The sequence below is a fragment of the Rhea pennata genome, chromosome 9 (assembly GCF_028389875.1).
Source record: "Rhea pennata isolate bPtePen1 chromosome 9, bPtePen1.pri, whole genome shotgun sequence".
In the NCBI taxonomy this organism is placed as follows: Eukaryota; Metazoa; Chordata; class Aves; order Rheiformes; family Rheidae; genus Rhea; species Rhea pennata.
Window position 1 is genome coordinate 12,212,722 of NC_084671.1, and position 12,019 is coordinate 12,224,740.

The 12,019-nt window shown below is 59.7% G+C and overlaps 1 protein-coding gene across 1 annotated transcript; it reads left to right on the top strand.

The window, feature by feature from the left end:
* The first annotated feature begins 8,984 nt into the window (after positions 1–8,984).
* SLC51A (solute carrier family 51 member A) lies at positions 8,985–11,797 on the top strand. Its single transcript, XM_062583159.1, has 9 exons — positions 8,985–9,019; positions 9,201–9,295; positions 9,735–9,889; positions 10,030–10,103; positions 10,183–10,341; positions 10,786–10,897; positions 11,050–11,196; positions 11,426–11,531; positions 11,661–11,797. The coding sequence occupies exons 1-9, from the start codon at positions 8,985–8,987 to the stop codon at positions 11,795–11,797; spliced, it is 1,020 nt and encodes a 339-aa protein (XP_062439143.1).
* The last annotated feature ends 222 nt before the right edge of the window (positions 11,798–12,019 follow it).

Consider the following 12,019-nt stretch of genomic DNA (forward strand, 5'->3'; position numbering starts at 1 on the left):
ACTCAGGACATTTTCTGCCTCCCACCTATGATGGAAGGAATTGCTCATGAAATCCTCACGAAGTCACTGCTATCTGGGGTGACCACAGGCCTGCAAAGGCACAGCTCTGAGAGGAGACAGCGTTATGCCTGGCCTTGCCACCTCCTTACTGGTGCCAGATGAGGAAGACGCAGCATGAAGGATTTCCTCTGGGAGCAGAGCTTCGAGGCAAGCCCTGCAACGCTCTCCTGCTCGCTGCGATGGCATTGCTAACCCACAGCCGGTGCAGGTCTTGCCTTTGGAGAGATGAGGCTGATGGGTGAACTTCGCTCAGGCCACAGGGCCAGCTCGTGGGGAACTGGGGCAGGAAGGGTCTGCGATGGACTCCCTCCCTTCAGGGCAAGAGGAAGAGCAGCACTCCTCCTCCACAAACACTTTGTGTGTGTGTGCTGGCTCTCCGGGAAAATATTTGTCCTGGTCTGAGGTACATCTTTTTAAAAGCCTCAGCATTTTCACCTGCGAGCTCCATTCAAGAGACAGACGATTAAGAAAATAAAACTTTCAACCAAAAAAAATGTCCCTAGCCCACGCAGACTGTGTTTTTACCTCATCATTCTCAAAATGAAAACATAAGCAGTGACGTGCAATATTTTTAGGTGGCCAGGGAAGAAAAAAGACCCTCTGTCTCTCCAACAAGGTATCTTTTCATTCAGAGGCTGGCTGTGACTCTAAGAAGTCCACAGTGTTTAACCAGGATGCCTGCTGGAAATACAGACATTGCCTTACGGCAGCAAAAAGCTTCTTTACATTAGTAAGTGTTTAAACAGGCTCTCGGTGTGCGGAGGAAGCAGCGCCCAAATGTGTTGACTGCAGCATTTCCTCAGGATCCCTGACGGGGCTGGAAAGGAGCACGGCTGTTTGTTCGTCGCCTTTGAAGGACACAATGCCTCTGAGATGCTGAGCCCTGTGGTTTCGCCTCTTCCTTTCAGTCTGAGCAGAACACCTTTGGACATCAGTCTTCTGGGAGTAAAAGCAAACAGAAAGGAGTTCAAAACTGTTTGTCAGAAGATGGAGACGGAGATGTTATCGAGTGCCTCATCTGCAAGGTTTTGTTCAAAAGGGAAGAGAAATCTAGATCAGTTGAAGCTGCTCTGATGACCTTGATCCATCTGGAAGGATGGTTTTGTCCAGCTTCTGCCATGCTTCTTCCTGATCACTGCCCTAGCCTGTGGGTTCCCCTTCTGCACCAGGGAAGATCTTGCCATCATCCTCCTTTTGTCCCCCTTGGTGCAGTTCTTGGTGCTCGTGGGACATGCCATGCACCTGGAGAGCACCTGGGGAGGAGAGAGCTGCTGGATGGCACAGGGCAGATAGACCATATCCTACCAGGAGACCCTCAGAGCAGAAAATGATTGGAAGCTGGGTGTTGTGAAGGACAGCACTGAATATGGTGTTTTCTGAGCATCCATGCAGGGCCATCTCTGAGGATGGGATGCTGTGCTAGAGGGACCTTGGCAGAAGCAGGATGGTCCCTTGCCCCATGTTAAAGCCAAGCCCTCAGGAGCACTGGTTTGGAAAGTGTGATTGAGGCCAAGGTTTGGATGATAAGCAGCCCAGGAGGGTAAGCTGTTCCTATCTCAAGAGCACACCCATCCTAGCTCATTGCTATATATATATATATATAAAATATATATGATCATATACATTATATAAATTCACATATATTTGACCATATATTATATATGACTGTTTCTCTCTCTACATCTATATGCCCGTGGCCTTTCCATGAATATATATATGGTCAAAAAACTGTCTAAGAAGTTTTGAGAGGAGGTATTTGACCCCTCCCCCCTATTTTTTATTCATTTCAGCTGACTTGGGGTCACCAAAGTCCTGTGAATGAATTGCTTTGTATGTGAGCTCTCTGGGAGCTCCCGGTGCAAGGCAATGTCCTGGGACAGCCTTGCAGCCTGCTTGCTCACGTTTCCGAGGACACCAGCCCTCTCCGCCGTGCTGACTCTTCTGGCTCATTGCCCATCCACACTGGAGATCCACGGGGAGCTTGTGCTTTGCTGCAGACCCAGGGAGCGTGGGGAGGACAGATGTGGTGACACTCTGGATTGGGACCCTGAGCTGGGGCAGTGAAAGCATCCAGCAGGTGCTGGAGTAGCAGCATAGGTGGCTTGTGCAGAAAAGGGGGGTCTCCCTCAGCCTGGTGGCTCACCTCTGCAGGCCCCTGGGCTCTTCTCTGCCCTGGAGTGTCCAGAGAGCTGCTCCAGGCTGGGCTCTGGATGAGACTTAGGGCTGAGGGAGCCTCAGTGGGTGCTGCAAGCCTGGGTGGCCTTTTCCCGTCCCAGCGTCCCACCTTCCCTGCCCAGCCTGGCGCTCCAGCACAGGAACCTGTTCAGGGTGGTGGCATCCATAGCAGCACCCAAACCTACCAGCAAACCAAGGGCAAAAGAGCACCTGCAGGTGCCAGGCAGGGCTGTGTGCAGGAGCTGGCCCCGCAGCCACAGCAGAGCAGGGTTTCTGAGAGCTGGGGCTGCCTGCGAGCAGGCTACAGCGAGGGATTTTGCCCTTGCATCCTCTGCACCACTTCTGCCTCCTGAGAAGGCCAGAGGAAGAGAAGAAACCTCCGAGAGCTGGTTTTTCCGTGAAGTGGAGTGCTGAGCTGGTTAGCAGAAATCCCTGCCTGCTCTCGCTCTCGCAGCCCCAGCACCTATGGGACGGTGAGGCGGGGGACGGGTGACTCAGCCCTCCCTCCGGCAGCCCCAACCGGTGACGCTCTGCCTTAGGGTGCTACATCGCCCCCCCACCCCACCCCCGTGCTGTCCTCGCAGCCCTGCCACTGCCAGAGCAGCCCCGGCGGCCCCCCCGGCCATGCGAGTGTCCCCTCACTGCAGCCAGAGCTGCGGTCTTGCCGGGGGCTGGTGGCTGCAGGAGCTGCCGGTGCTGAGGAGGAAGCTCACTTCTGCGTCTCCAGCAGAAACGTTGCTCCTGACGATCTTTGCCACCTTGCGCTGGGGCAACGGGTGTTTTTCCTCCTCCAGAAGCGGAGGCTCAGGCCAGCAGGACTCCAACCCTGCTGGCAACCCCACCGAGCCCCTCTGAGGCCTGTGTTTGTCGCTGTGACCTTGAGATGTAGCGTGGAAGCAGCCTGCTAGCTCTGAGGGCAGTTCGTCCCCATCTGAAATGCCAACTTGGTTTATAAATAACACTTGGTATCATCTCTCCCCTGACACCAAAGTGCTGAGAAAATGAGCCATCTCCGCCCTCATGCCACAGGGCTCTTGCTCCATATTACAGTTAGGGAAACTGAGGCACGGTGGGGGGCTTGTGCCCTGCCTCCTGGCGAGCACAGGGTGATGGGGCAAGAAGCTTGTGGATCTGCAGGGCTTCAGGCTGTGATTCCCAGTTACAGAGGGACTGCTCCCCACTGGAAGGGGGGGATCTGAGTGGGCTGCTGCTCTGCAAGGGAGTCCCAAGGGAGACACCACAGATTTCCCCCCAGGGCGGGGGGCAGAGCACCTTCCCCTGCTCACGCAAAGGGACCCGCGGGGGGCTGGTGTGTCACAGCGTCCAAGGCAGGCACGTTGCCCTCTCCCGCTCCATACTCCCCCCGGCCATATGTACCCCGTAGGGCAACTCCCACCCGGCCGGGCTGCCTTCCAGGGGCAATCAGTGGGGAACATGCGGGCGGCACGCAGGCAGTCGGCTTTATCGCCCGGCCAGCCATGGGCTGGGCTCCCTATCAGCGGGACGTCTCCTGCCTCCGTGCTGCGGGACAGCTAGCCCCATCTCCTCTGCACTGGCCTGGGGGGCATTGCCATGGCCCCGCTCTGACCATTGCGTAGTGATGATAGAGGGGTTGGGGCCCCCTCACAATCGTCCCTACCACTGCAGCCTGGCGGGGGCAGAGCCATGCCACATTGCACGGGATCCAGCAGGAGCCATTACATGGCCCAGGCGGTTGGTCCTGTGTTAAGTTGCACCAAGAAGCCCAACGGCAGGTCCCAGCAGGAGTTCCCAGCCTCGCAAGGGCAGCTCCAGCCCTGCTGCAGGGCTAGCGTGTCTGTGCTTCCCCATCCTCGCTGTAGACAAGCCTTGGGTGTCCACGAGCAAGATTCGGTCCCCAGGCCCTCTTAGCTTTCCCACCAGACTTGCTGGTGGTTTCCTCTCGGGAAGCCGGGGAGATGCTCATGGGGCGCCGGGGAGGCCGAGCAGGGCCAGCGCCCTGGGAAAGGCCTTCCTGTCCCTTTCACAAGTTGAGCAGCCTCCAGGTTTTATTTGTTTCTTTTGAGTTGCATCCACCCTCCCACTTCCAGCAGCTCTGTGGGGTGCCGCCGGGAGATTTGCAGGGTTGGAGTGGGGACGGCTCTCCTCTGGCTCTCCCTGCTGCTTGCAGAGCCTGGTCCTGGTGCCTCTCCCTGAAATCCCTGCCTGCCGATGCTGCCCAGCCTGTTGTGGCATTGCTCTGCTGGAGGCTTGAGGTTTCACCACAGAAGCAGGAAGCCAAGCATCCTTCAGGAGCCTGCGGTCAGGGCCCGAGCGTGGAGAAGGGCCCGTTTTGTTGTCCTTCCTGTGGCTAGCAGCACTTGGCGCATATCATGAACCCAGTGCATGGTTAGTTCCCCTCTGTCCTCAGAGCTGGGCCTTTGGGGAAAAAAAGGAGGAGAGGCTGGTACGATGTGATCCTGCAGCCCCAGCAGCTGTGCTCACCTCTGCTCTGCACGGCCCTTAGACTTCCAGCACTAGTGCCTGCTGGGCCAGGGCTTGTCTGCAGGTTCCTCTTCGGGAGCATGATCTTTGGCTGGTGACTACAACCCCTCCTGCCGCCCTTCTGATCACGGGAGTGGCCTCAAACCGCTGCATGAGCCATCCCAGCCTGCTGCCCCTGACACTGGCTCTGCCTCCTCCGACCCAGCCTCATCCGGCCCCACGTTTGCGTCCCCGCACTAGACCCCAACCTGATGGTGCAGGATAGAGCTGCCCCTCGTGGAGGTGGGACTCTGCATCACTCATCCTCCTCAATATTTATGGGGCTTTTCTCAGTGCTTTAGCCCCTCTCTGTTGCTATCAGGAGCCCTCGGGCTGTTTATCTCTGTGGCTGGTTTGGCTTTGTTTGCAGTGTTGGTGCGTCCTTGTGACTGCCAGTCCCTGTCTGGGACACAGTATCTGGTTTCAGGATGGCAAAGTAGTGTCTTTGAGGAGCTACTGCTCCTCTAGCTTCAGTGCCCACCTGGCTGCCACGAGCAAGAGGGAAAGCACAGATCAATGCCCAGCCCATGGGATACTGCCAAAGGATTGGCAAATTCACAGTCCTCAGAGAGGTTCAGCCCATGGAGGATGGAAGGGGAATTCAAGGCATCACAGCTCACCTTGCAGCCAAACACGGCAAGGCACATTCACCTTCAGGAGCAGGAATTTGCCCTAAATAAAAGCCTCATCACCCTGGAAGTGAGCATCCTGGGCAGCTGGCCTGGCCTGAAAGAGCTGAGGGCGTGAACACAGTCTGGCCAGGAGCATCCTGGAGCACCCTTCATGGGTATAGTTTTGGCCTTCAAGATGAAGGTCACAAGAGGGAAACTGAGGCAGGGCCATGCGGCCTGAGCCTTTACCTGCCACAGTGCTGATTAACCACACTAATGATGTTCTGGCTGATTTTAAAGTGCTGTCAGATTTTGGGTTCCCAGTGGGTTCAAACATGATCCATGGTACCCTCATCCCCCTCTGGTCCCACAGCACTGTTAGACCCACATCACTAGCAGTGCACCCCAGCACCTTCTTACTCCAGGCACTTGACTCCACAACATGACAAAAGGGGTCTGGCTGTCTGTGGACCAGACACAGGCAGAGTCTTGGAGTCACAGGCAGAGAAGCCCAAGGTGAAGATCTTGTTCACTGACCAGATGGAAAATAACCTCAGTGCCAGGGTGAAGGAGGTGTCTTCTCATGCACACCATCTCCAGGGACCCCTGGATAGTGGGCACCACTAGGACAGTGGTGGAGGAGAAGGTGCAGCCCCTGAGGCAGGTGTGAGATTTCCAATCAATGCTCAGTATCCCTGCTGCCTACTATGCCCCCAGGTTCTGGGTCAGAGAGAGAAGAGCCCATCCTGGTCCTTCCCAGCCAGGGCACAGCTGATGTTTCCATCCCTGGCAGGACTCAGATACACTGGGATGTTCCATTCCTGGGTCTGGCCATGGAGGCACCGGGAGGGATGGGGACTCTTGAACCCACCTCCCCATCCTGGGGGCTTCTGCCCACCCTGGCTGGGGATGACCAGGCTCAGGCCTGGTGGGGAAGGGCTTCAGCACCCTCAGGCTGGGGGGCTGAATGGGGAGTGTCCCACTTCTAGGGTGCCTGCGCACTGGCAGGTCCTGCTGCTTGCTTGGTGTTGGCTGGGATCCTGCTGTGCCCACCCGGGCTGGCCTCTCTGGCTGTAATCCCAGGGAATTAGAGATGGGTGGAAAACTGTCTGAAAAACCCATGCAAATATTTGTATTCCAAGCACTTTTCTGAGTATTGGGGAACGCTGACAAAGCATCTGCGTGGGTGATGCAGAGAAGCTGAAAGGGGTCTGATTGATCTTTTTGGGCAGGGTTTCAAAGGTGAAAAACCTAAATCTTGGCCTAAAAAAAAAAAAAAATAAAATAAAGAAAACAAACAGAAAGGTTCACCAGCGCTGCCAATGGTCCCTCTGCCAGCTCTCCAGAGTAAAACTTCCACCACAGTGCTGACATGATCGTGTCTCCCTTTGAGCCTTCAAACTGCCTCTGCCATGGACCCAGTGGGGCGAAAGAGCTCCCATTTGAGTGTGCGGGTTCCCCTTTCTGCCAAAAGGGGAGTCAGGGCAGGAATGGGGGATCCCAGTGCCCAGCGCTGTCCGCCGGCGAGCCGGTGTGCGTCACCTCCTTTGCAGGGCCTCTCTTGCCTGGGACGCTGCCACTGCACCGGGCAAGCAGCCCTGTGCCCGGGCCGGTGGCAGGGCCTCGGAAGTGCCTGCAGCGGTGGCCTCAGCTCTGGGGACCCCGGCAGGGGAGGCAGAGCATTGATACCAGAGGTCCCAGGACATAGTGAGGGGAAAGGCTGGTCCAGCCCATCTCGGTCCAGGCCCAATGTGGTGCATGTGGGCGCCCAGGCAGGTGCAGGGGGTCCCGGGTCTCTCTGGGCAAGCCTGCTTTGGCTGGAGAGCACTGATCCTGTGAGCAGCGAGCTCAGGGAGGGGCAGCACCCATGGGAGCACTTCTCGCTGTTGCAGGGAAACCCCTGCTGGTAAAGCCCGAAGCTCCCTCAGGGACTTCGCAGGGCTGCTGCAGGAAATCCCCTGCGAGCAGCGAGGTGCTGCAGGGATGGACCCTCCTGTGCACGCGTCTGCACCCACGGGGAGCGCCTGGCATGAGCGCACCACTATGCTGGGCTGCCCTCCCGGCTCAGGGCTGGGGGGCCCTGTGCCGTGTCCTGCAGCCCTTGCCGGGGCTGGCAGGGTGCTCTCTACCCTGGCCCCATGCCCTGCTGCGGCACCTGGTGGCCCAGGCCACGCCGTGCTTGGGTGACACGGTGGCCCAGGACTCCAGCAGGTGCAGGCAGAAAGCAGCAAGGATGATCCGCCAGGATGCCAGAGCAGCAAGTCAGGGAGGAAAGAGCCACGGGTCGGCTAGGGCTGCTGTGTGCAGCGCGCACCCGCGGGTGGTGCTGGGCACCCGGGCTGCGGGCAGTGAGGTGTGCAGCCAAGGGAGCAGACTCACGCCCAGCGGCCGTGCGGGACGCGGCGTGCGTGCGCCGCCCGGGCTGCGCAGCACGCGGCCGCGCGTGCCGGGGCAGAGCCTGCACGGGGCAAGGGTGCGCGTGCCGGGTGCAGGGCACAGCGCGTAGGGCTGGCTGTGTGGGGCGCAGCCCGCAGGGGCGGGCGTAGGGGGTGCGGCGCTGTGCGCGCAGCGGTGCGTAAGGGCGGGCGCGCAGCACGCTGCGTGAGCGCAGGTGTTTTGGGGCACAAGGTGCAACACGTAGTGAGGGGTGTAGAGCGTGGCGTGCAGGGGTAGGGGCACGAGGCACAATGCCGTTGCTGTGCCAGGGTGCTGGGGACCTCTTTGGGCTGTGGGTGCCACACTGGCCTCAGTAGGATCCCTTGTGGGCCTAAGGGCTCAAAGGGGCTCAAAGGGGACCCAGTGGAAACCAGAGCTCGTTTGAGCCTCAGGCACCCTGAGGACCCACAAGGATGGGTGGTGGCCACCTCAGCCAAGGGGACCTCTATGCCCACATCGATGTGCCCCCTCCTCCCTTCCCAGGGCCGGCATCCCCTGCCACAGCCAGTGCCTGCGGGCCGGGAAACCCAGCGGGGGCCGGGAGGCGGGTGCTGAGCCCGCGGTGCTGAGCCCGCGGTGCTGTGCCCGCGGTGCTGCGTCGCAGGCCAGCCCTGCCCTCTAGCGTTGCGGGCGCGACTCTCAGCAAGGCCCAGCCGGAGCCTGCTGGCAGCCGAGCACTCGCAAACTCACCACGCGCTGTCCCGGGCTCCTCTGCCCCTGTGCGGGGCCCGGAGAGCGGCCACTTCCCTGCTGGGCAGGACGGGCTGGACCCTTCCAGCCCTGGGTGCAGCCGTTGGCTCCCCGCGGGCAGGGTGGCGTGAAGGAGGACACGGGGGTCCCGGCTCAGCCCCGGCGGCATCGCCCCCCCCACCCCGCCCATACTCCAGGTTTCCCGATGAGCCCCGGGGACAGGCAGGAGCACCGGCACGCCCGACAGCCCGCTCCGGCAGCGACCGGCAGCCAGGTCGATAACCGGGCGGCCGGGACGGGCAGAGCTCCTGGCGGGCTGGGACGCGCGGGGGCCCTCCAATGAGCGCCCAGGCCCGGCGGCTGGTTGAACCCGAACGAGGCGCGGCGGCCTCCGTGCGCTCCCTGCCCTCCGGGACTCTGACCCCGCCGGGCGGCGAGGGGAGCCGGCGAGGCAGGCGGTGCCCAGCGGCCCTGCAGCCGGCGGGGCAGAGCGGAGAGCGGCACGCCGGGATGGATCCCCCCCTGGAGCTGGCGCCGGACCCCAGGTGGGTGGTGGGGACCCGCTGGCGCTGGGTCGCTTTGCAGCCAGGCAAATCCCAGCTTCTGGGGCGAGGTTTGGGGTTATCCCCTCTGACAGGCAAGGGGGGCACACAGCGGAAGGACTCTGCAGCGCCAGGTGGCCCCCACGGTCCCCCCAGCCCAGCTTAGCGCTCTCTTTCTCTGCAGGTTCCCCCGGCCGCTCGTGGAGATGCTGATAAGAAATTTCAGTGTCCCAGCAGCCTGCTTCTCCCTGCCACCCACCTCCCAGCAGCTCCTGCAACGTAGGTGGGGGGGAACGGGCAGGATGGAAGGGCCTGGCCCCCGCCGGGAGCTGGGGGCCTTCCTTTGCCCCCAGCATGGAGCTGGGCAGAGGGTGGTTGCAGTGGGGCAGGCAGGGAGCAGCCCTGAGGAAGAGGGGAAGGCAGTGGGGCTGTGGGCTGGAGTCTCAGCTGCCCGGCACCCCATGGCCCACTTCAAACATCCCTGTCCATGGGAATGGGGAGCACCCAGAGAACCGAGGGCCAGTGCTGAGGCAGGTGACACGGCAGGAGCAGGGCCAGACGCGATGAAGTTGCAGCTAGTGGCTTCCCAAGCTCAGCCACAAGCTGTACCACAGAGGGGCCTGGAGATGGGTGCAGAGCCGTGGTTTCCCTAGGAGCTCCCTGCCCCGTGGCCCTGGGGGGATGGGATAGGTGCTGGCTTCTCACTCCTCCCTGGCAGAGCTGGACGTAGTTGAACTCTCCATCATGGGACTTGCCACCTTTCTGACGCTGCTTTCGGTTGCCATCTTTGTGGAAGAGGCATTCTACCTCACTCGCAAGATTCGTTGCCCCATCAAGATGAAGACACTCCTCTGGAGTAGCTCAGCCCCTACGGTGAGTCCTGGCTGGAGAGCAGCAGTGGGCATCACCTCATGGCAGGCAGGCAAGCAGGCACCACGAGGACAAGGCTGCCTAAGGGGTCCGAGACTCCAGGAGGCAGGAGCACCACTGTGCAAAGCCTACATCTCCCCCAGGTCGTGTCTGTGGTCAGCTGCTTTGGGCTCTGGATCCCCCGCTCCATGATGGTGGTGGAGATGGCGACCACAGCGTGAGTATTTGCTCCCTTGATGGGCACAGGCGAGCGGGGCACTGATGAAGCCTGACTGCACTTGCTGTCCTTCTCCCAGGTACTTTGCTGTCTGCTTCTACTTCCTGATGCTGGTCATGGTGGAGGGCTTTGGGGGCAAGGAGGCAGTTCTGAGCACCCTGAAGGATGTGCCCATGGTGATTAGCACCGGGCCCTGCTGCTGCTGCTGCCCCTGCCTGCCCCGAATCACCATGAGCAGGTGAGGAAGGGCCCCAAGGTCGGCCAAGGGAGGGTCAGGGCAAACACCTGCCCCTGGAAAGGCAGCTCCAGGCATGGAGCTGAGGGCACTGGAACAGCTCAAGGGCTCTCTGGGACCAGCTAGAGAAGAGGCTTTCTTGAAACACACTGCTCCTCCAGCCCTGTGGCAGCACTATCCTTCCCCCTCCTCTTCCCCATGGCAGTGCTCAGAGCAGAGCGGGCCAGGTGCACCACCCACCCCGGGCAGCAGCCCTGCAGCCCTGGGAGGAGCAGGGCTCACGGGGAGCAGCCCAGGGCTGGGCTCTGCCCTTATGCTCAGGCAAGGCCAGCCAGCCTAATGCTTTTAAGTCCCTGTCTTTGGCTCTCTGCCTGCCAGTGAGGAAGAGGAGGCATCAGGCAGTGGCCTGGGCACCTTGGGATGTCACAGGCCTCTCTTACTGTGCAGGAAAAAGCTCCAACTGCTGCTGCTGGGGACTTACCAGTACACCTTCTTCAAGGCAGTCGCTGTCTTCGTGGGGCTGGTCCTGGCTGCTGATGGGAACTACAATCCTGCTGATGTGAGTGCCAGGGCATGGGGAGAGGCAGGGCCACCTCTGAGACAGAGAGCGTACAACCTGCATGGCTGGGCCTCTGCAGAGCCCTGCCTCACAGCCGTGGCCAGCACTACTGCGGCTTTGTCAGGCCCAGATCGGTTTTACGCCTCCCCCAGATCTCAGAGAAGAGCGTGGCTCTCTGGATCAACACACTCCTGGGTGTCTCCACCATCTTTGGCTTGTGGGCCCTGGGCATCCTCTTCCGGCAAGCCAGGTTGCATTTGAAAGAGCAGAACATTGGGGCCAAGTTTGCTTGCTTCCAGGTAATTTGTCACCTTGCTTATCGTCTTCCTGACCAAGAAGAGCTTTTTGCAGCATGAACTTGCTGGAAGCAGATCAGGAGATACATGGGGAGAGTGAAAGTGGGATGGGAGCTGCCTGCTGGTGAGATCCATGCCTGGCTGCAGGAGAGTTGGGGCTAGCTGCAGGGAAAGATGAACAGCAGCAATTCACCTGTACCGTCCTGGTCACCTCAGGTCTTTGTACTTGCAGGTTCTCCTCATCCTGACGGCACTGCAGCCCTCCATCTTCAGCATCCTGGCCAACAATGGCAGCATCGCCTGCTGGCCACCCCTTTCCTCCAAGGCTAGGTCGCAGCGTAAGTAGTAAGACAAGGGAGTAGAGTCACTTGCTCCCTACCAATCCCCCTCCACCACATGGCAGGGAGCAGAGAATAAGCATGACTGATGAAGGCAGCTTCAAATAACCCTTTTTTTCTCACTCTAAGAGATGAATATGCAGCTAATAATCCCGCAAACGTTCATCATAGCTGTGGTGACCCGGATATACTACCGCAAGCAGGATGACAAACCAGGCTACCAGCCCATCAGCTTCACACCTACAGACACCAACATCAAGATCTGAGCAGGAGGGAGCAAAGGGTGGTGCCAAGGGGCACAGCAAGGCCAGGGGTGGTGGCTCACCCCCTCCATCCACCTCCTGCTCGTATGGCCCCAGGAAGCTGCTGAGAGCAAGTAATACAGAGGGGAAAAGGGCATCTCAGCACAGGCTAAAAGGATCCGAAACTTGAAGGACACAAACCAAAGTTCATCTGTGAAGCAGCCTTTAAGCTCGGGGGATTCTGTC